This window comes from Muntiacus reevesi, chromosome 1, assembly GCF_963930625.1.
Source record: "Muntiacus reevesi chromosome 1, mMunRee1.1, whole genome shotgun sequence".
In the NCBI taxonomy this organism is placed as follows: Eukaryota; Metazoa; Chordata; class Mammalia; order Artiodactyla; family Cervidae; genus Muntiacus; species Muntiacus reevesi.
The window spans coordinates 266,275,271-266,291,269 of NC_089249.1; the positions used below are offsets into that span (position 1 = coordinate 266,275,271).

At 39.6% G+C, this 15,999-nt stretch overlaps 1 protein-coding gene across 1 annotated transcript; it reads right to left on the minus strand.

Annotated features, from left to right (window-relative positions):
• Positions 1-337: 337 nt before the first annotated feature.
• Positions 338-10,510, minus strand: LYSMD3 (LysM domain containing 3). The gene is made up of 3 exons (XM_065935977.1): positions 10,318-10,510; positions 5,910-6,172; positions 338-1,177 (listed from the first exon to the last, which is right to left on the minus strand). Exons 2-3 carry the CDS (start codon positions 6,162-6,164, stop codon positions 512-514), a joined length of 921 nt encoding a protein of 306 aa, XP_065792049.1. The 5' UTR covers positions 6,165-6,172; positions 10,318-10,510; the 3' UTR covers positions 338-511.
• Between the last annotated feature and the right edge of the window lie 5,489 nt (positions 10,511-15,999).

Below are 15,999 nucleotides of genomic sequence, written 5' to 3' on the forward strand. Positions count from 1 at the left end.
ACAGCGTATGAACTAAATGTTTTTTTTTAATTTCAAAATAGAATTTTAAGTGCTATCAAATAATTTTAGAATCAGACTTTCTTGCAACTGAACATCTTGATGGTTCACAGTATTAAAATTTTCCTCAGTTGCAGACATCTGACGCTATCATTATTTGCTTAAATTTATTACTAACAACCTCAAAACAAAAATACTTAAAAAATAAAATTTAAACATCCTTGACTAAGAAAAAAGATGCATTTTTCAAGAACTTCCTAGACACATTCAAATTCATTTCTGCTTCAAGCATTGATACAACAGATACACAGATTCACTGCTTTCAATATCAACAACTAGCAACTGTAGGGATTTTATACTCAACCCATTTGTAAGTGGCTCCAAACAACAACAAAAGGTGAAAAACAAAGCATCTTCAGGCTCTCAGATTCTGCCTCTGAAGTGGTTACTGACTGACTGATTCACCACATCCCAAATGCACATGTGACTGGACACTGTAACTGTGAACCAACTGCTATGCTTTGTGTTGAGCAGCAGGTAACTGAGAATCTTGACTATATAGTTGATGATCATCTTGTGCACCAAAGGGTATTCCTTTAGTTGGAGCAATTCCATTTTCCATTTCTCTCTGCTGCGATGGGGGCGTGACTCCTGAATGCAAATGTGAAGAATCCACTGTTGAATGGTGACTGACATCCACCTTAGCTAAAATTTCATAATACAGCAAATAAAACACTGGTGTGATTATGCCCACTATCAACATTATCACTACAGCTGTCCACCACCCTATTCCCCAGTCTGCTCCATAGTAAGGATCCTTCCGTTGAATGTTTTTGTTATCAGGTTCAAAACGGACCTGTTGTGCTGTCAAGGCAGACACCACCTCATTAAGGTTCTCTCTTTTGGTGTCTGTACATTTTACTATTTGTTCGATGTCTCGGTCTACTTCTTTTAGAAAGCTACCAGCTGACTCAGTGGAAGAAAGAGAGTCATTAGCTGACAAAACTTCCTGTTGTTCTGGAAGGTACTGAACAGTAGAAGGACGTGAAGCCTGTCTTCCTTTTGGAGGATAAAGTGTTTCAGTCAATGAACTAAACTTTTTTACTGGAATTTTGATAGACCTAAGGGCAAAAAAGTCTTGGTCACTGATGAGATTGTTAACCCTCTTGATATCTGCTACCTGTAAAAAAAAAAAAAAGGCAACATTCAACTAAATTCTGAATCAAAATAAAAGTAGTAACAATTCATTCACCTGTTACTTTTACAGGGGAAAAAATGAGCTTAATATTACAAGTATTGAGTTATCACATCCAGAGAGATTTTATTTGTGGATAACAGTTCTACACCACTCTTGATCTACCATTCTTAAGAAATCACCAATTATATATATTCTACTATCACCCCATATATTGTTAACACTAATTCTAGTTATTTAAATAGATTCTAGGATCTTCTGATATTTCTCTTAGTACCTCATGTACAAATATCACACTTCTGATGCCCGTAAACAACTTGTGAAGGAGGGATTACAGACTTAAGTTCTTTCTTCTTGTGTGGCAGTTCGAGTATAGGCAAATGTCAACTTAACCCAAAAAAAGTACCACGTTTTATCAAAACTAAGATGCCATCCACTCTTAGGGTGTCCCATTATTTTATGTATCATAAGGGTAAAAAAAAACCCACCAAATATTGAAGATGCCACCATTCTGATTTAAAGATGTTAAAATATTTTATTTTTAAAAATACACGTTGGAATTAATAAAATGATAATTTATCTCCTTCACTTGTTTTCTGAAGCCATTTCCCCCCAAACTTCTTGCTGTAAATGCATTATTCAGCTCCTCCCAAGATCAGTCATTTTTAAACGCTTTCCTTGTATATTTTATATAGTCCTCAACTTGTCTATATATCCTATCCACCTGCCAATAATGGCAAGAGTAAGGGAGTATTTCTCAGGCTACCAATTACTATGCCAGGTTCTCCAACTACCTTTAAATTATTAGTCCATCAAAGCTGTAAACTAAGCCCTGATCATTTATCACCTGATTGATGTCAGAGAGGTTAAAGTGAATCTAGGATAAAACTTAGGTTTCTGACATGGCCAACAATGGGTAATCACGTCCCTCATTAAGATATGGAACACTGTAGAGGGGTAAGAGAGAATGAACACAGATTTCACACATGTTGACTTTGACGTGCCTGAAATATGAAAGTGGAGGATGTGCAAAAGGCAGTTAGAGATGAATGTCTGAAATTCAGAAGAATGAACCCAGCTAAAGAGAGAGATTTGTGGATTACCAGCAGAAATGGTCATTGACGTCCCAAGAGTAGATTCGCTAGAAAAAGGTACCAGGAAAGATCCCTGAGGAATGCCAACATGTGAGGTGCGTGCTGAGTAAGAGAAAGCCACAAAGGAGACTGAGAAACAGTAGCCAGGAAAGCACTATATGATAGTGGTTACAGGCACAGGCACCTGGGTTTGAAGCGTGACCATGAGACTGTCTAGCTGTATGATCTGGGGCAGGTGGTTTAACCTCTCTGCAAGTTAGTTTCATGTATGTAAAATGACCGTAATAATACCTACCACATACGGTTACTGTGAAGATTATTAAAATGTCCAAAGAACACCTACAGCAGTGAAACACATATATTATGCAAGTGTTATGTTAGCTGATATTAGGAGAAGACAATGGCACCCTACTCCAGTACTCTTGCCTGGAAAATCCCATGGATGGAGGAGCCTGGTAGGCTGCAGTCCACGGGGTCGCTAGGAGTTGGAAACGACTGAGCGACTTCACTTTCGCTTTTCCCTTTCATGCATTAGAGAAGGACATGGCAGCCCACTCCAGTGTTCTTGCCTGGAGAGTCCCAGACATGGGGGAACCTGGTGGGCTGCCGTCTATGGAGTCGCACAGAGTCGGACACGACTGAAGCGACTTAGCAGCAGCAGCAGCTATTAAACTTTAATAGTAAGAAAATCAGAAACCTGCAGAATTCAGGTTGCCAAACGGTTTTAAGCAGCAGCAGTGACCTGGATTAATTGCATATTACTGATTCAGTGTAATGCAGAATGAGAAAAAGTGAATTCCTTTGAAGTGTATGTGTGGAAAGAAAAGAGAGGAGATGACAGTGGAATGTTAAAGGGTGCTTCGTCATTTTACTACCTTAGGAATCTTTTTTAATACAAATGAGGATTCACTGAAAGCCTGACCCTATTCTCTAAATGCTCCTTTGTTTGGTATTGTATATTCCAACTAATAACTACTCAGCAATCTTTCTGAACCATGCTTCCAAGATTTAGCCTCTACCTCTCTAAATATCCCTATAATGTTTTCTCTGTTATGCTAACTTCCTTGGTTACGTTTAGGATTCCAACCCTGAACTTTTTGTTCCTCTTATCACTGTTTTATACAGGCATATTTTAATAATTCCTAAGGTTGAATATTTATAAGCAGAATATGGCACTAATTTCCATAATTTTTAAATGATAAATCCTTTTTATAAGATTAATCTTTTTTTTCCTACTAGTTGAGCTCTCTCAAGCAGAGCACTGTTTACCTCCCTAACTCCGCTTTATCAATTTTCCCATTACTATGGCCAATGCCATCTTCTCTGTTAAGCTAAATGCCTTTCATCACTCTGCATTTAATTAAGGAAACAGCAGACACATCCTGTGATTGCCCCCCCAATACATTTTCTATCAGCTTCTTCTCTATCCTTTCTATAAATATTTTAGCCCACACACTTACATTCATTGGACATTCTAATAACCTTTTTCTTAGATTCCCTCTAATTCACCAGCAGGTTCTCCCTGCCCACCCCCATCCCCATTTTGCAGCACTGTTTAAAACTTTAAAATGATGTTCTCTTACTATATATCAAACTTTTCCTCAGTTATCTTAAAGCACTTTATCCTAGTCTGTGTCACTCATTTCTGAAACACCTAATAAACTTCCTCTGTTGTCTTCTTTATTTCCTCCTTGATATCTTTTCTACTTCACTGTCATATGTCTGAAATACTCTGTCCTTTTCAAAACCTCACTGATTAAAAATATAACCTATTTTTGAATCATTTAGATGGCATTTCAAATTTCTCTTTTTCTAAGAAAACTTTCTAGGCTCTAGAAGACTACTATCTTTCTCTAATAAAGCTACTAGATCACACTCTTCTCTTGGCTCTCTATCTTGATATTTTTAGCCTTGCCCCAATCTTAAAAGTCTTTATTATTTTCCATTAACAACCTTCTAAGGTTTATTTCTCCATGGTCTTATTTCGCTACAGAATACATATTAACAATTTTATCTGCATTAAAGAATAAAATCATTTTCTAACAATAAATAATGTTCCCATACATGAACACATCACAAAAAAACCCCAAACCCAGCTTTTCTTACTCCATCAAGAAATGCATTTCAATAAAATATTTTATTAATTAAAATGTATAATATTGTTTTGATCAATCATAAATAACTGCAGTACTTATTCATAAAAAATAACACATAGAACCTCATGGTCATAGGAAACTTTATAAAATTAAATATATAAATTTATCAGTATATGTGTGTTTCTACTGCAGGGAACTGTGACAGGTAACCAATAAAAGGTTTTCAAGCATAAATATATTTTACAGTATGAAAGATTTTGAGGGGGAGAATGAAAATATTAATCAAGGAGAAAAAGGAATATATAAAATGTCATGCTACTAAAAAGAGAGCTCACTGGGATGGGGAATACGTGTAACTCTATGGCTGATTCGTGTCAATGTATGACAAAACCCACTGAAATGTTGTGAAGTAATTGGCCTCCAACTAATAAAATAAAATTTAATAAAAAAAAATAAAAATAAAAATAAAAAGAGAGCTCATATATATTTTAAATGAATGATTTTAGGTGGCAAATCCTGGTGGTATTTAGAATTCCATGCATACATTTAAAGAATATTCTAATAGTCTTATTTTTAAATATCAATATTGACAACATTCTGGAAATTAAATTCTTTGTGACAATTTTAAGTCAAGATGTATTTAAGATGTTCACTTTAAAATGTGCAAGGTGTTACCTAGTACATACATTTCAAAATTCTTTTGGTAGCATAAGAATAAAAACTTTGATAACAAAAGATTTGAATGTGTTTACATGAAAACAGATTCCATGCTATGGATGCAAGATGGACATGATACAGATATAAAATGAACTTAAAGTTTAATACCTAGTAAAATAAAAAATATACCTTTCCTCTATAAATCCCTCTTATGAGAATCTATTTCACAGAAACAAATGTATTAGTAGTGACAACATTCACTGACCAATGCAAAACATGGAGGAAATCCTGACTACCTATGAATAAGAGAACAATTTAATAATTGTAGTATATCCATACTATAGAACATCTTAAGCTATATAACACAGTGAGTTAGACCTACATGGCTATGAGGGATGTCCATGATATACTAAGAAATGAAAAAGTCAGAGGCAACTTTCACAGTAACACGGATAATATAAACCAATTTTAAAAACATAACCACATACATATACATCTCCCCCCAGAAAAGGTATGGAAAGAAATACACCAATGTGTGTTATCTTAGGAAATTGGGACAGGAAAAAAATTTTTCCTCATATATTTCCACATTCTCTTACAACCTGAATAAGGAAAAAAATAAATATATTTCAGTGTTTTCAATCTGAAAACAGAATCATGATTTAGAAATAAACAATTCAAGTGTTCACTTAAAATTTAAGAAGTTAACATCCACCAACAGGATAAGAGATTTCTGTGGAAAGAGGAAAAAAAGGGGGGGGGGGGGCAGTGAAGGAACAAAGATGAAAGGGCACAGACTTTACTTCAACTTGTACTGTGAACAAATAATGTAATTGGGGCTGCATTATGCAAAATCAGCTTAAAACTTACCGTACAACAGTATTGAAGGGCTATTGCATTTAAAGTGTCTCCTTCCTGTATATCTTTTGTTAACACTATAATGTCATCAAGTCTATCTTTTGATGTACTTCTTCGGATTTTTTCTTTTCCTCGGGATCGAAGCTCATACACTTCAGCATCTTCCTCCAGCATATCACTGTCTGTACAATTTCCAAATGCATGTACTTGAGCACTTGAATGAATTCCTGGAAGAGGAAAACTACGATTCTGATGCCTCCCTGCCATGTCCAAATCTGGTGGGGAAAGAAGGCAGAGAAAACTTTGGAATGTAGCTGATCCATTTGACTGATTTACATGAATCTTATATTCAAGACACTCTATATTTTGTTTTTTAAAGAATGGTTTGAGTTATTTAAAAACTTAGGTTCAAGTTTTGTAGCTGTTGAAGAACAATGAACATATCTGGCAATGGAGACAATGGGATGGGAGGAAGAGGTAATCCATTCTTTTAGGCCATATGTCACACAACAGTGATGCTTACATTTAGTAAGGGCAAATTGCTATATTATTTCAGGTCAAAAAAATTAAGTTTCCCCATTCTGAGTATGTGAAGAAGATATAAGAAATATAAAAAATAATTTTAAGATCACACGTCTTAAAAACATGTGATCATATATATAATTTATAGATCTGATGGAATAAAAAAAGTATATATAGTTTTTACATATATACACACAAGACTTCTATAAACCCCAAACTTACTGAGTTGTCCCGAGTTTTAAGTTTCATGAGATTGAACTATCTTTTGGACTCTCTTCCCACTTCCCTGGATCAGGCTGATTTCACTATTTATATTCAGTACAATATGTGCCACCTACATAGGTAATGATTTTGCTCTCAACCAGGAATTTTTCTTCCCATCAGAAATTTTTCTTCCCTGGCAGCTTTTCGTCAAACTTTTAGCTTACCAAAGGCCCCATGAAACTCAATTTATGTTCCACAGAGAATGTGAACAGATTTTAAGGCACTATATTCATTTCTACTTCAGAAAAGACATTTTAAGACTGAGATGAGACCTGACTTAAGTGTACTCACTCACAACTCACCTTCATCAAGCTGACCTATTCTCATTAAAAAAAAGTGGGATAAGTTCTCCAACGGGAGGGGCATTCGGTGCTACGTGTTCCGAATGGATGACTTTGACACAGGGGTGCCACGATGTATGGCAATGTTATCTGCGTCATCAACCACTCCTGTGAACCCAACTGCTTTCTCCAGTCATCCACGTGGAGGGCTAGGGCACATCGTCATTTTACCTACCCTGCATTGCCTCCTGCATGGTGAGGAGCTCACCTATGACTACAGGTTCACCGCTGACAATGCCAGCAACGAGATGCCCTGTAACTGTGGTACCTGCTGCTGAAGCGGTGGCCACCTGCCACAACCCGAGGCCAACTGGGCCCCAGCCCGGGGACTTGCTCATCCCCGCCAGAGCATCTCACCCCACCGTCATGTTCAGGGTGGATGTGGGCATGCAGCTAGCAAGGGCACGGCCTCCCCACCTCCAGGCCACCCAGCAATGACCCCCTTCCTGCCCTGGGGCCCCAGAATACAGACACTGCACAAAGGTTGCTAAATCCCTTCTTACCTGTCAGGAGAGTGGGATCCCAGGTGGCAACCAGGCCCTCCCCCACCAAAGTCTATCAGTGTTAAAAACAAAAAAGAACATGAAAAACCAATTCCACGCTCACAGTTTTAGTTTCATAGTAATTTTTCACATAAGGAAGGATAGGTTATTTTCAATAATTGTGAAAGAGAGCAGAGAAGTAGTAAAAGGAATTGGGAAGGTAAAATACTTAGGGTTTAACGATGTGGCTCAGATTCAAAGAAAAGAAATTAGTTAAAGGTCACACCAAGATTTCTGATTTCTGCCCCTGAGTAAACACTGATGCCATTCTCTAAGATTTGGAACACTGGAAGAGCATGGTGAGAGTGGGTGACCTTGATTATAAATTCCTTCAAGACAACCAAAAAGAATGTCAAATAGTCAAGTGGACTATGTAGTCAAATTCAGAAAGGTCTGGGTGACATAATTTCATGACTCGTCTGCACACAGGTGGAAACTGAAGCTGTATGGATGAGATTACCTAGAGAGAGAGCGCACCCAATAAGAAAAGTGCTTGGAGAACTGCTACATTTAGTATCTAGATGAAGGAAGATCACCCTGCAAAGATGGAAAAGTAGTAATCAGAGGAGGAGGAAATCATGAACATGCTGAGCAATGAAAGCCAAGACTAAATGATTTCCCAAAGGCAGTTGTGAATATTATGGACAAGCACCACGTGGAAAAGAAAAAAAGTCAGAAAAGACCAACTCCAAAAGTCTGAATTTGTAATATACACAATAGATCACCTACTATGTTGGGACATACTTAGAAAAATTTGGAAACTATTTCATATCATTGAATCCAACCCCAGAAAATCAGTTTCTGACCCTGCTCTGTGGCAACACAGTGATGCTTTAAAAATTCAAAAGTTTCTACTCAATAAGTAACTAATAGCTACATATTAAGTTGATAATTTCACCTGTTCCCCCAAAGATACATTATTTACTACCATAAACTGGAACTCCTAACTCAGCAGCCACCAAACTAAAGAAAGCTACCCATGTTTTAAATCTCAAAAGCGGTTTTAAAATCACATCTATTCCTTCAAGGAATTCTAACAAGTGACAACTCTAACAAGCTTAAAGATGAAACTTGTTTTAATATCGTAGTAAATTAAGGATGCTTTATTTTTCTTTTGTTCTCAAAGAAGTTGAAAGAGTATCTCACCTTCACCTAAAACAGATAATAATTTTATTTCCACTTATTTAACAGTCTTTCAATACTGTCTTTAATCTAGGAAATATCTGTCAATACTGTGTATTCCTAAGCAAAATTTTATACATATGCACATTTTTCTGGGGATATTTATTGTTTTCATAGTCTCGAAATGTTTTACAAATTATGAACCACTTAATATACAGCAATTTACACTTGGCTATACTAACTCAGTTACGCTGCCAACTTAAGACTTTTTCTCCTGATAATTTGTTCTTAGAACCCCAAAGTGGTTTAGTACCGCTGAAATTCACTGAGCAAGGCCCAAAAGCCATTTTAGATACTGATTTCAGGGTCTCTCCATAATATGCGCTACACAGGTGGCGCCAGTGGTAAAGAACCTGCCTGCCAACAGCGACGACCTAAGAGATGCAGGTTCGATCCATTGGTCGGGAAGATCCCCTGGAGTAGGGCATGGCAACCCACTCCGGTATTCTTGCCTGGAGAATCCCAGGCACAGAGGAGCCTGGTGGGCTACAGTCCACAGGGTCGCAGAGAGTCGGACACGACTGAAGCCACTTAGCAGCAGCAACTCCATGATTCACTGAGAAACAGTATATCTGTCTGACGATCTCCACTCCCCTTGTACTGAAGTAACGCAGGCAGTAGAATACCACAAACTGGATAGTTTGTTTCTGAATAATCAAGAGTTGGTTGTGTCCCTAATTGACATGAAAACCTAGACTCTGGCCCTGGCATATATAATTATCTCAGCCAACTATATAAAAGATTACAAAGTACACAGTAGTGAAGTCATCTGGCTCAATTCGCTCCACCTGTTACAGTTCTCTTAAGGCAGGACAGAATGCACAAATGCCTCCTTCAGAAAACTGAAACAAGCCTGCATGCTGTGTAGATTACAAGAACTGGCAAAAAAGTAACCCAATGGACCCCGTGTTAAAGCACTCATCAGCTCACTCGGTAACTGAAAATTATTTCCCAAGGCCTGCGTGCTCTATAAATGCTGTTGGGTGTTTTCGCTTTGACATTCCTTAAGCAAGCAGCAATAAAAGGGCCAGAGGTCACAAGCTACTTCAGCACTGGAAGAGTATCAGAGAGACTGTTTTCTCAGGGTCAATCGAGTTTCTAAAAACTTAACTTCCCTCCTCCTCCTCTCCACACATCTAGTTCTTTTTTCTTTCTCTGTTACACCTAGCGAAGGTTAAACCTCAGATCCCTATGTTGTCATCGCACTTGGGACGATGTGGACCAGATGCTGTCAACGAATATTCAACACAAACACGAGGTTGTGGGAGAAAGGTGTCTAGTTGGGAAATCTGCTGCTCCGGGATTCGGGCAGGAAGAAGCCTTTCCTCTGAGCCTCAGTTTCCCCGAGAGTGTAACAAGGGGCTTTGGGGGAGCTGGTCTCGAAAGTCTCCGCTGCCTCGAAGTCTCTTCCAAGCGGTGCCGGGGTCCGAGCTCCCGACAGCCGGCCCGCCACATCTGCGGCCGCTGGGTCCGCGCCGCCTCCAGCGAAGGTGCAGCCGGGGCCCCAACGTCGCCGGCCGGACCCGGTCACCCCCTACCCCCGCACCCACCTCTGGCCGCCATCTTTACCTGTCCCGTTAGCAGGGGGGACTCAACGAAGAGACCGCCACCAGGTCCGCCGCCGCCGTCCCGGGCCAGTTCATGGCCAAGCCTCCGTCTCTGACTGCCCCTGTCTTCCACCGTCGTCGCCGCTGCCGCCGCCGCCGCCGCCACCACCACCAACGTCTCCGCCTTTCGTGCCGTGCGCCGCCGCCACGTCCGCAAACCTGCCGTGCGTCATCGCGTCAAGTGGGCGGAGGTGGGATGGGACCAGGAGGAGGCGGAGGGCGGGGGCGCGAGGGCGAGCCCAAGAGCCCTGGACTCCCTAACCACAAGCCGACACAGGCGCGCAGGCGCAGGGATTCCGCCGCAGCCCGGAAGTCGGGTGCGGGTTCCAGCCCCGCCCCTGAAGCCAGCCCCGCCCCTGAAGCCAGCCCCGCCCCTGAAGCCAGCCCCGCCCCTGACTCCTCCCCTCCGATCCCGCCCCTTCATTTTCCCCAGTACATAAAAGCTTCAGGGCCAAGTCCGCAGCCTAATCCAGCTATTTGGGCAGACGTCGTGTAGTCGTCTGTTTCTTTCGCACAGCGTAGGCAAAGACTCGCTGGAAAACACTGAGGGGGCGGGGGAGGTACCGAGGGTTTGTGAGGGTTTGTCCGGGGCTGCTGTGCATTTCCTCTTTGCCTCTGAAGGTTTCTGTGGTGTGGGGAAGGACGCCCCAAAGCATAGTATTGACATCCATATTTTAAATTATTCCATGCTTCTTGCTCTTCGAACTGAATCCTCTCGACTCCTGCTGAAAAGACAAAATACTGGAGGAAAAAAAACCCTTGGGCGGCGGCGGACAATTGTTTCAGCCTTTATATTCTTAGATGAGGAAAGTGAGCCACCTAGAGTTAGGCCCCATAAAATGTTTGCCCTCGAGCCGGGGTTTTCAGGCCTCCTTTTCTCAATTAGACATGGCTGTTTACAAATGGCAACTTAATTTGTTTGGAAAATTAACTGAAAGCCTACCACGTTTGTTTTGGAGGCAATAAGATTTTAGTTTGTTAAATGACAAACTCATGACATCATACATGGTGCTTCTCAGAAGTTTACTGAACGAGTGTAATAACGTGTTTGAATTTATGTAAATAAGTGTAAAGCGTTTTTAATGATGTGCGTAATGTCTCCCAGTGTTGACGTTAGACTTTACACTTTGACGACCAGGCTGTTCTTATGACAATATGCATTTTAGACCCAAACAGGCAGGGTGCAGTGTACTTCCTTGAGGAATGTCTGAATATTTATGCATCATGAAGTCTTTGAAGCTTTGTTTTAGATTATTTTCAAAGATTATATTTTCTGTTTTCTGGGAAGCGCCTCAGTAAAGGTTAGGAATTCTGCATTGCAATATTTTTTCTTTTATTTCTGGAGATAGGCACTGTGCTCCACAATGCAACAAAAAAAACTGGAGTAGAAGAGTTAAAAAAAAAAAAAAAAAAACACGTTTTTTAAGTTTGTCGGAGCTGTTCTGTGTGCTGTTGCCCTTCTGACACCCCTGTCTGTAACCATTTATCACTGAGACATTTTCTCATCAGTAGACAAAGGATATTTTCCCTACTTGATGTGTAGGGCTCAAGCTGCTCAGCCTTCATGAATGTTAATGTGAATCCAACCTTCTTTCTGCATATAGGTTACTTTTCTTATTTTAATGTCAATAGGCAGTGGAATCCATGTGAAAGTCCAGGAGATAGAATTTCAAGCGCTTCTACAGGACTGCTACCTATTTCCTTTGAATAAATACTTTCTCAATGATATGTGCATGCTCTTGAACCATTATTTATATTTAACAAAGGTGCAGTTACTGAACTTTTTACAAAAAGACAATAATAGAATTATATTTTATTATAAAAATATACAAAGGAGGCAGTTAGCCATGAAGTTTGGCTAAGTTCCAAAAAACTGGCCAGTAGGAACAAATACTTTGTCTGAGAAAAAGGATGTCCCTAGTGCTGAGCAAGACTAAAAGGATTTTCAGTTTTTTAGACCTCCTCTGACAGTTTTCATTCAAAGGCTGTAGAGAAAATAATATGTAGTTTCTAGGAATGTGTATTTCTGTCATTAAACATTTAGGTTTTGTGGTATGTCCCAGAATAAAAACTGTATTTTAATAAGAGTGCAAATTGATGCAACCAGTTAAGAGTGTTACTTGGAAATATGAAAGTTAAAAATGTAATTGACTGAATTATTACTTTGCAAAGTAATTACTTTGGATTCACCTACAGGTAAACATGTATAAGATGTAACAGATAGGTTCAGGAATGTTTATTACAGTAATAGCCAAAAATCTGAAAATATGCTAAATGTTCATCAATTGCAGACTGAAAACTTCTGATACTTTTAAATAATGCAATATTATGCCTTTGCTCAAAGCAACGAAGTTGTTTTTCGTATTTTCTGATTTATTCATTTAATTACCTAACACGTTTTTCCTGGAGAAGAATTATGTGTGAAACCTTTGTTCTAGGCATTGGGGGTACAACGCTTAAAAAGCCAAATTTTCCTTATTCATGGGGCTTCCATAACTAGGCACATGGAAAGAAAGTTCTCCAGACTGTATTTTAAAGAGGAAAAAAAAAGCAAGTTGCCACATAGAATGTCTGATGTCATTGCTTTGGAATAAAATTTTAAATGCACACCCCTCATCCTCCCCACTCTTACACACACACGTTCATATATCTGTACAGGAAAATGTGTTTAATTTTTCTTTCTAGAATATTACTAAAGAAATTTATAACAGTGGTTGAAAGGACTAGATGTGGTGGAAACCTTTGCCTTTTCTTCTTAGACCTCTCTACATAGATTGAATTTTTATTACCATGTGCTTTTATTATTATTGAAAAATATTAAGGCTGAAGACTTTTTTTTTTAATTGGCTGTGCTTGCTGGGTCTTTATTGCTGTGTGGGCTTTTCTCTAGTTGCAGCGAGTGGAGGCTACTCTCTAAATGCAGTGTCTGGGCTTCTCACTGCGGTGCCTTCTCTTCTTGCTGAGCACAGGCCTTAGGGTATGCAGGCTTCAGTAGTTGTGTTTCCTGGGCTCTAGAGCATAGACCTAATAGTTGTGGCACAAGGGCTTCGTTGCTCTGTGGCATGTGGGATCTTCCTGCATTGGCAGGTGGATTCTTTACCACTGACCCACCAGGGAAGCCTGCTTTTTATTGTTGAATAACTGGATTTGCTTTATCCACAGTTAGCCAATAGTCAGCCATGCACGACTTAATCATTCCTGAGTCTCTTTGTGCTTTGTATTCAAGTAGTGAGTATCTATGAAAAAAAGAACCAGATCAAGTCCTTTGGAATCAAAAGACAAAAGAGTAATGGAACGTTTAATTGTTTTTATATTTCTTCTTTATTTCCCTCTGCCAGATTTCTTTCACCCTTGCTTTTTTTTTTTTCCACCCTTGCTTTTTGACTCTCTGCTCCTTCTTGTATACTTTTATCAGTTGTTCCTTCTCATTCTACTTTCTAGAAGCAAAGACTGTACTACACCAAGGAAATATTTAAAGGACTTTAAAACTGGAATATGAGATGAGACCTAAAAAAACTCCCCTCATCTCTGATCTTCAAACAATCTATATGTAGAAAAAAAATGATTGTGTCTCTTCTCCAGAAGTCTTTAAAAAAACGAACAGACGGCATGATTTAGATACGTTCCACTCGAGGTAAGCCAGATGAACCCCCTAGCTGCTGTTCCTCCTCTGATGCTAAAGCAGAGTGATTGTCATAATCACTGGTGGCTCAGACAGTAAAGAATGCAGGAGACCCAAGTTTGATCCCTGGGTTGAGAAGATCCCCTGGAGAAGGGAATGGCTACCCACTCCTGGAGAATTGCCTGGAGAATTCCAAGGACAGAAGAGCCTGTCAAGCTATAGTCCATAGGGTCACAAAGAGTCAGACATGACTGAGTGACTAACACTTTCACTTATCATAATGCTCTGCCATAATGTGTATAAAAGAAGAGTCAAGTGTACTTCAGGAATTCAGAGTTGCTTACAAATGCAATTATAAATGCATTTGTACATGCAGATGTAAGTGGTTATAAATGCAAGTAAATATAATTTAGGGATATTAACTATTGAATATGATTTGAATGACTTCAAATGTCTCTATCTACAGATATTATTAGATGAAAACTAGACTCAAAATACTATTCTTAAATTCTCTAGCTAGGAAGTTATTGCACAAAGAAAAGAATAGTTATATGTTTACAATTAAGTAGACTGTAATTTGAAATTCCTTGTTTCCTGTGATATCTACAATGACTCTGGCTACATAAATAAATGGGGCAGATAAATGCCCTGGAATATGTGTTCTGCCTGCTGTCTTGCCTACTCTTCCAAATACCTACGATAGATGGTTAAGTTCACTTTCACCAAAGGAAAACACAACAGATGACCCTGTCAATGGAATTGGATAAAAGCGTACAAAATTGGAGAGCAAGTCAAAATAGAGCCCAGAGAGTAGACATCCAGTTAGATTTCTAAGTCTTCAGTAGTGTACTCATGGAGTTAGGAAGATCAGGAGGTACGGAGGCATGAAGAGAAAATGAAGAGGCACATGGAAAGATCTCCAAAATGAAGACACAGAAGTGTTTTCCTGTTCTAGCCTAGGTCTTTCCAGATAGTTAGAGACCACTCCCATGGCAGTCTTCATCTTAACCAACAGTATTTGAAAAAACAAGATAGAAATTCCATTCCCAGATAAAGAATCATTGAATAGCGAGGTGCATATACCTAAAGTGAAGGTAATACTCGTCTGACAAAATATAGACAGAAATGACATCTATTCATTTGATAAATATTAATTAAGCACCTATTGTGTTTCAGGCTCTGTTTTAAGGACTAGGGATCTGTAGTAAGCAATCAAGCCCAAATCCTTGTTCTCTTGGAGCTCATATTCTTGTGATAGAAGAGAGATAAATAAATGGAACATTAATATGTTAGATAGCGATAATTTCATGGAGAAAAATTGAGTAGGAAAGAAGCTTGCAGTGGTGTGTTGTTGTTTTGTTGTTTTTAATTGAAGTATAGTTGATTTACAATGTTGTGCCAATCTCGGCTGTACTGCCAAGGGACTCAGTTTTACAGATATAAACAGGGTTTGGATTGGGGGGGCAGTTTGCTTTTGGGATTGAGTGGCTAAGGAAAGGCCTGATTTTGGTTTAGCATGTATTTATTTATTTATTTGGCTGTGACAGGTCTTAGTTGTGGCACATGGGATCTCGTTCCTTGGCCAGGGTTCGAACTCTGGGCGTGGAATTTTAGCCATGAGTCACCAGGGAAGTCCCAGGAAAGGGACTGATTGAAAAGTTAGAGAGACACCAGTCTGAGGAGAATCTGTTTGAGAGCTACACTGGCACCTAGGAGGAGAACGTGCCAGGCAGAAGGAAGAGCACAGAGCCTGGTCAGATGGCTGGAGTGGATTGCGCCAGGTCCGAGAGCAGCAGGACAAGAGGTTAGAGGGCACCAAATAGAATAGGACTGTGTAGGCCATTCCCAGGACTTGGGCTTTTACTCCCAGCAAGGTGGGAAACCACGGGAGGATTCGATGCAGAAGTAAAGTCAAGTCGCTCAGTCGTGTCCGACTCTTGGCGACCCCGTGGACACTAGCCTACCAGGTTCCTCAGTCCATGCGATTTTCCAGGCAAGGGTACTGGAGCCATTTCCTTCTCC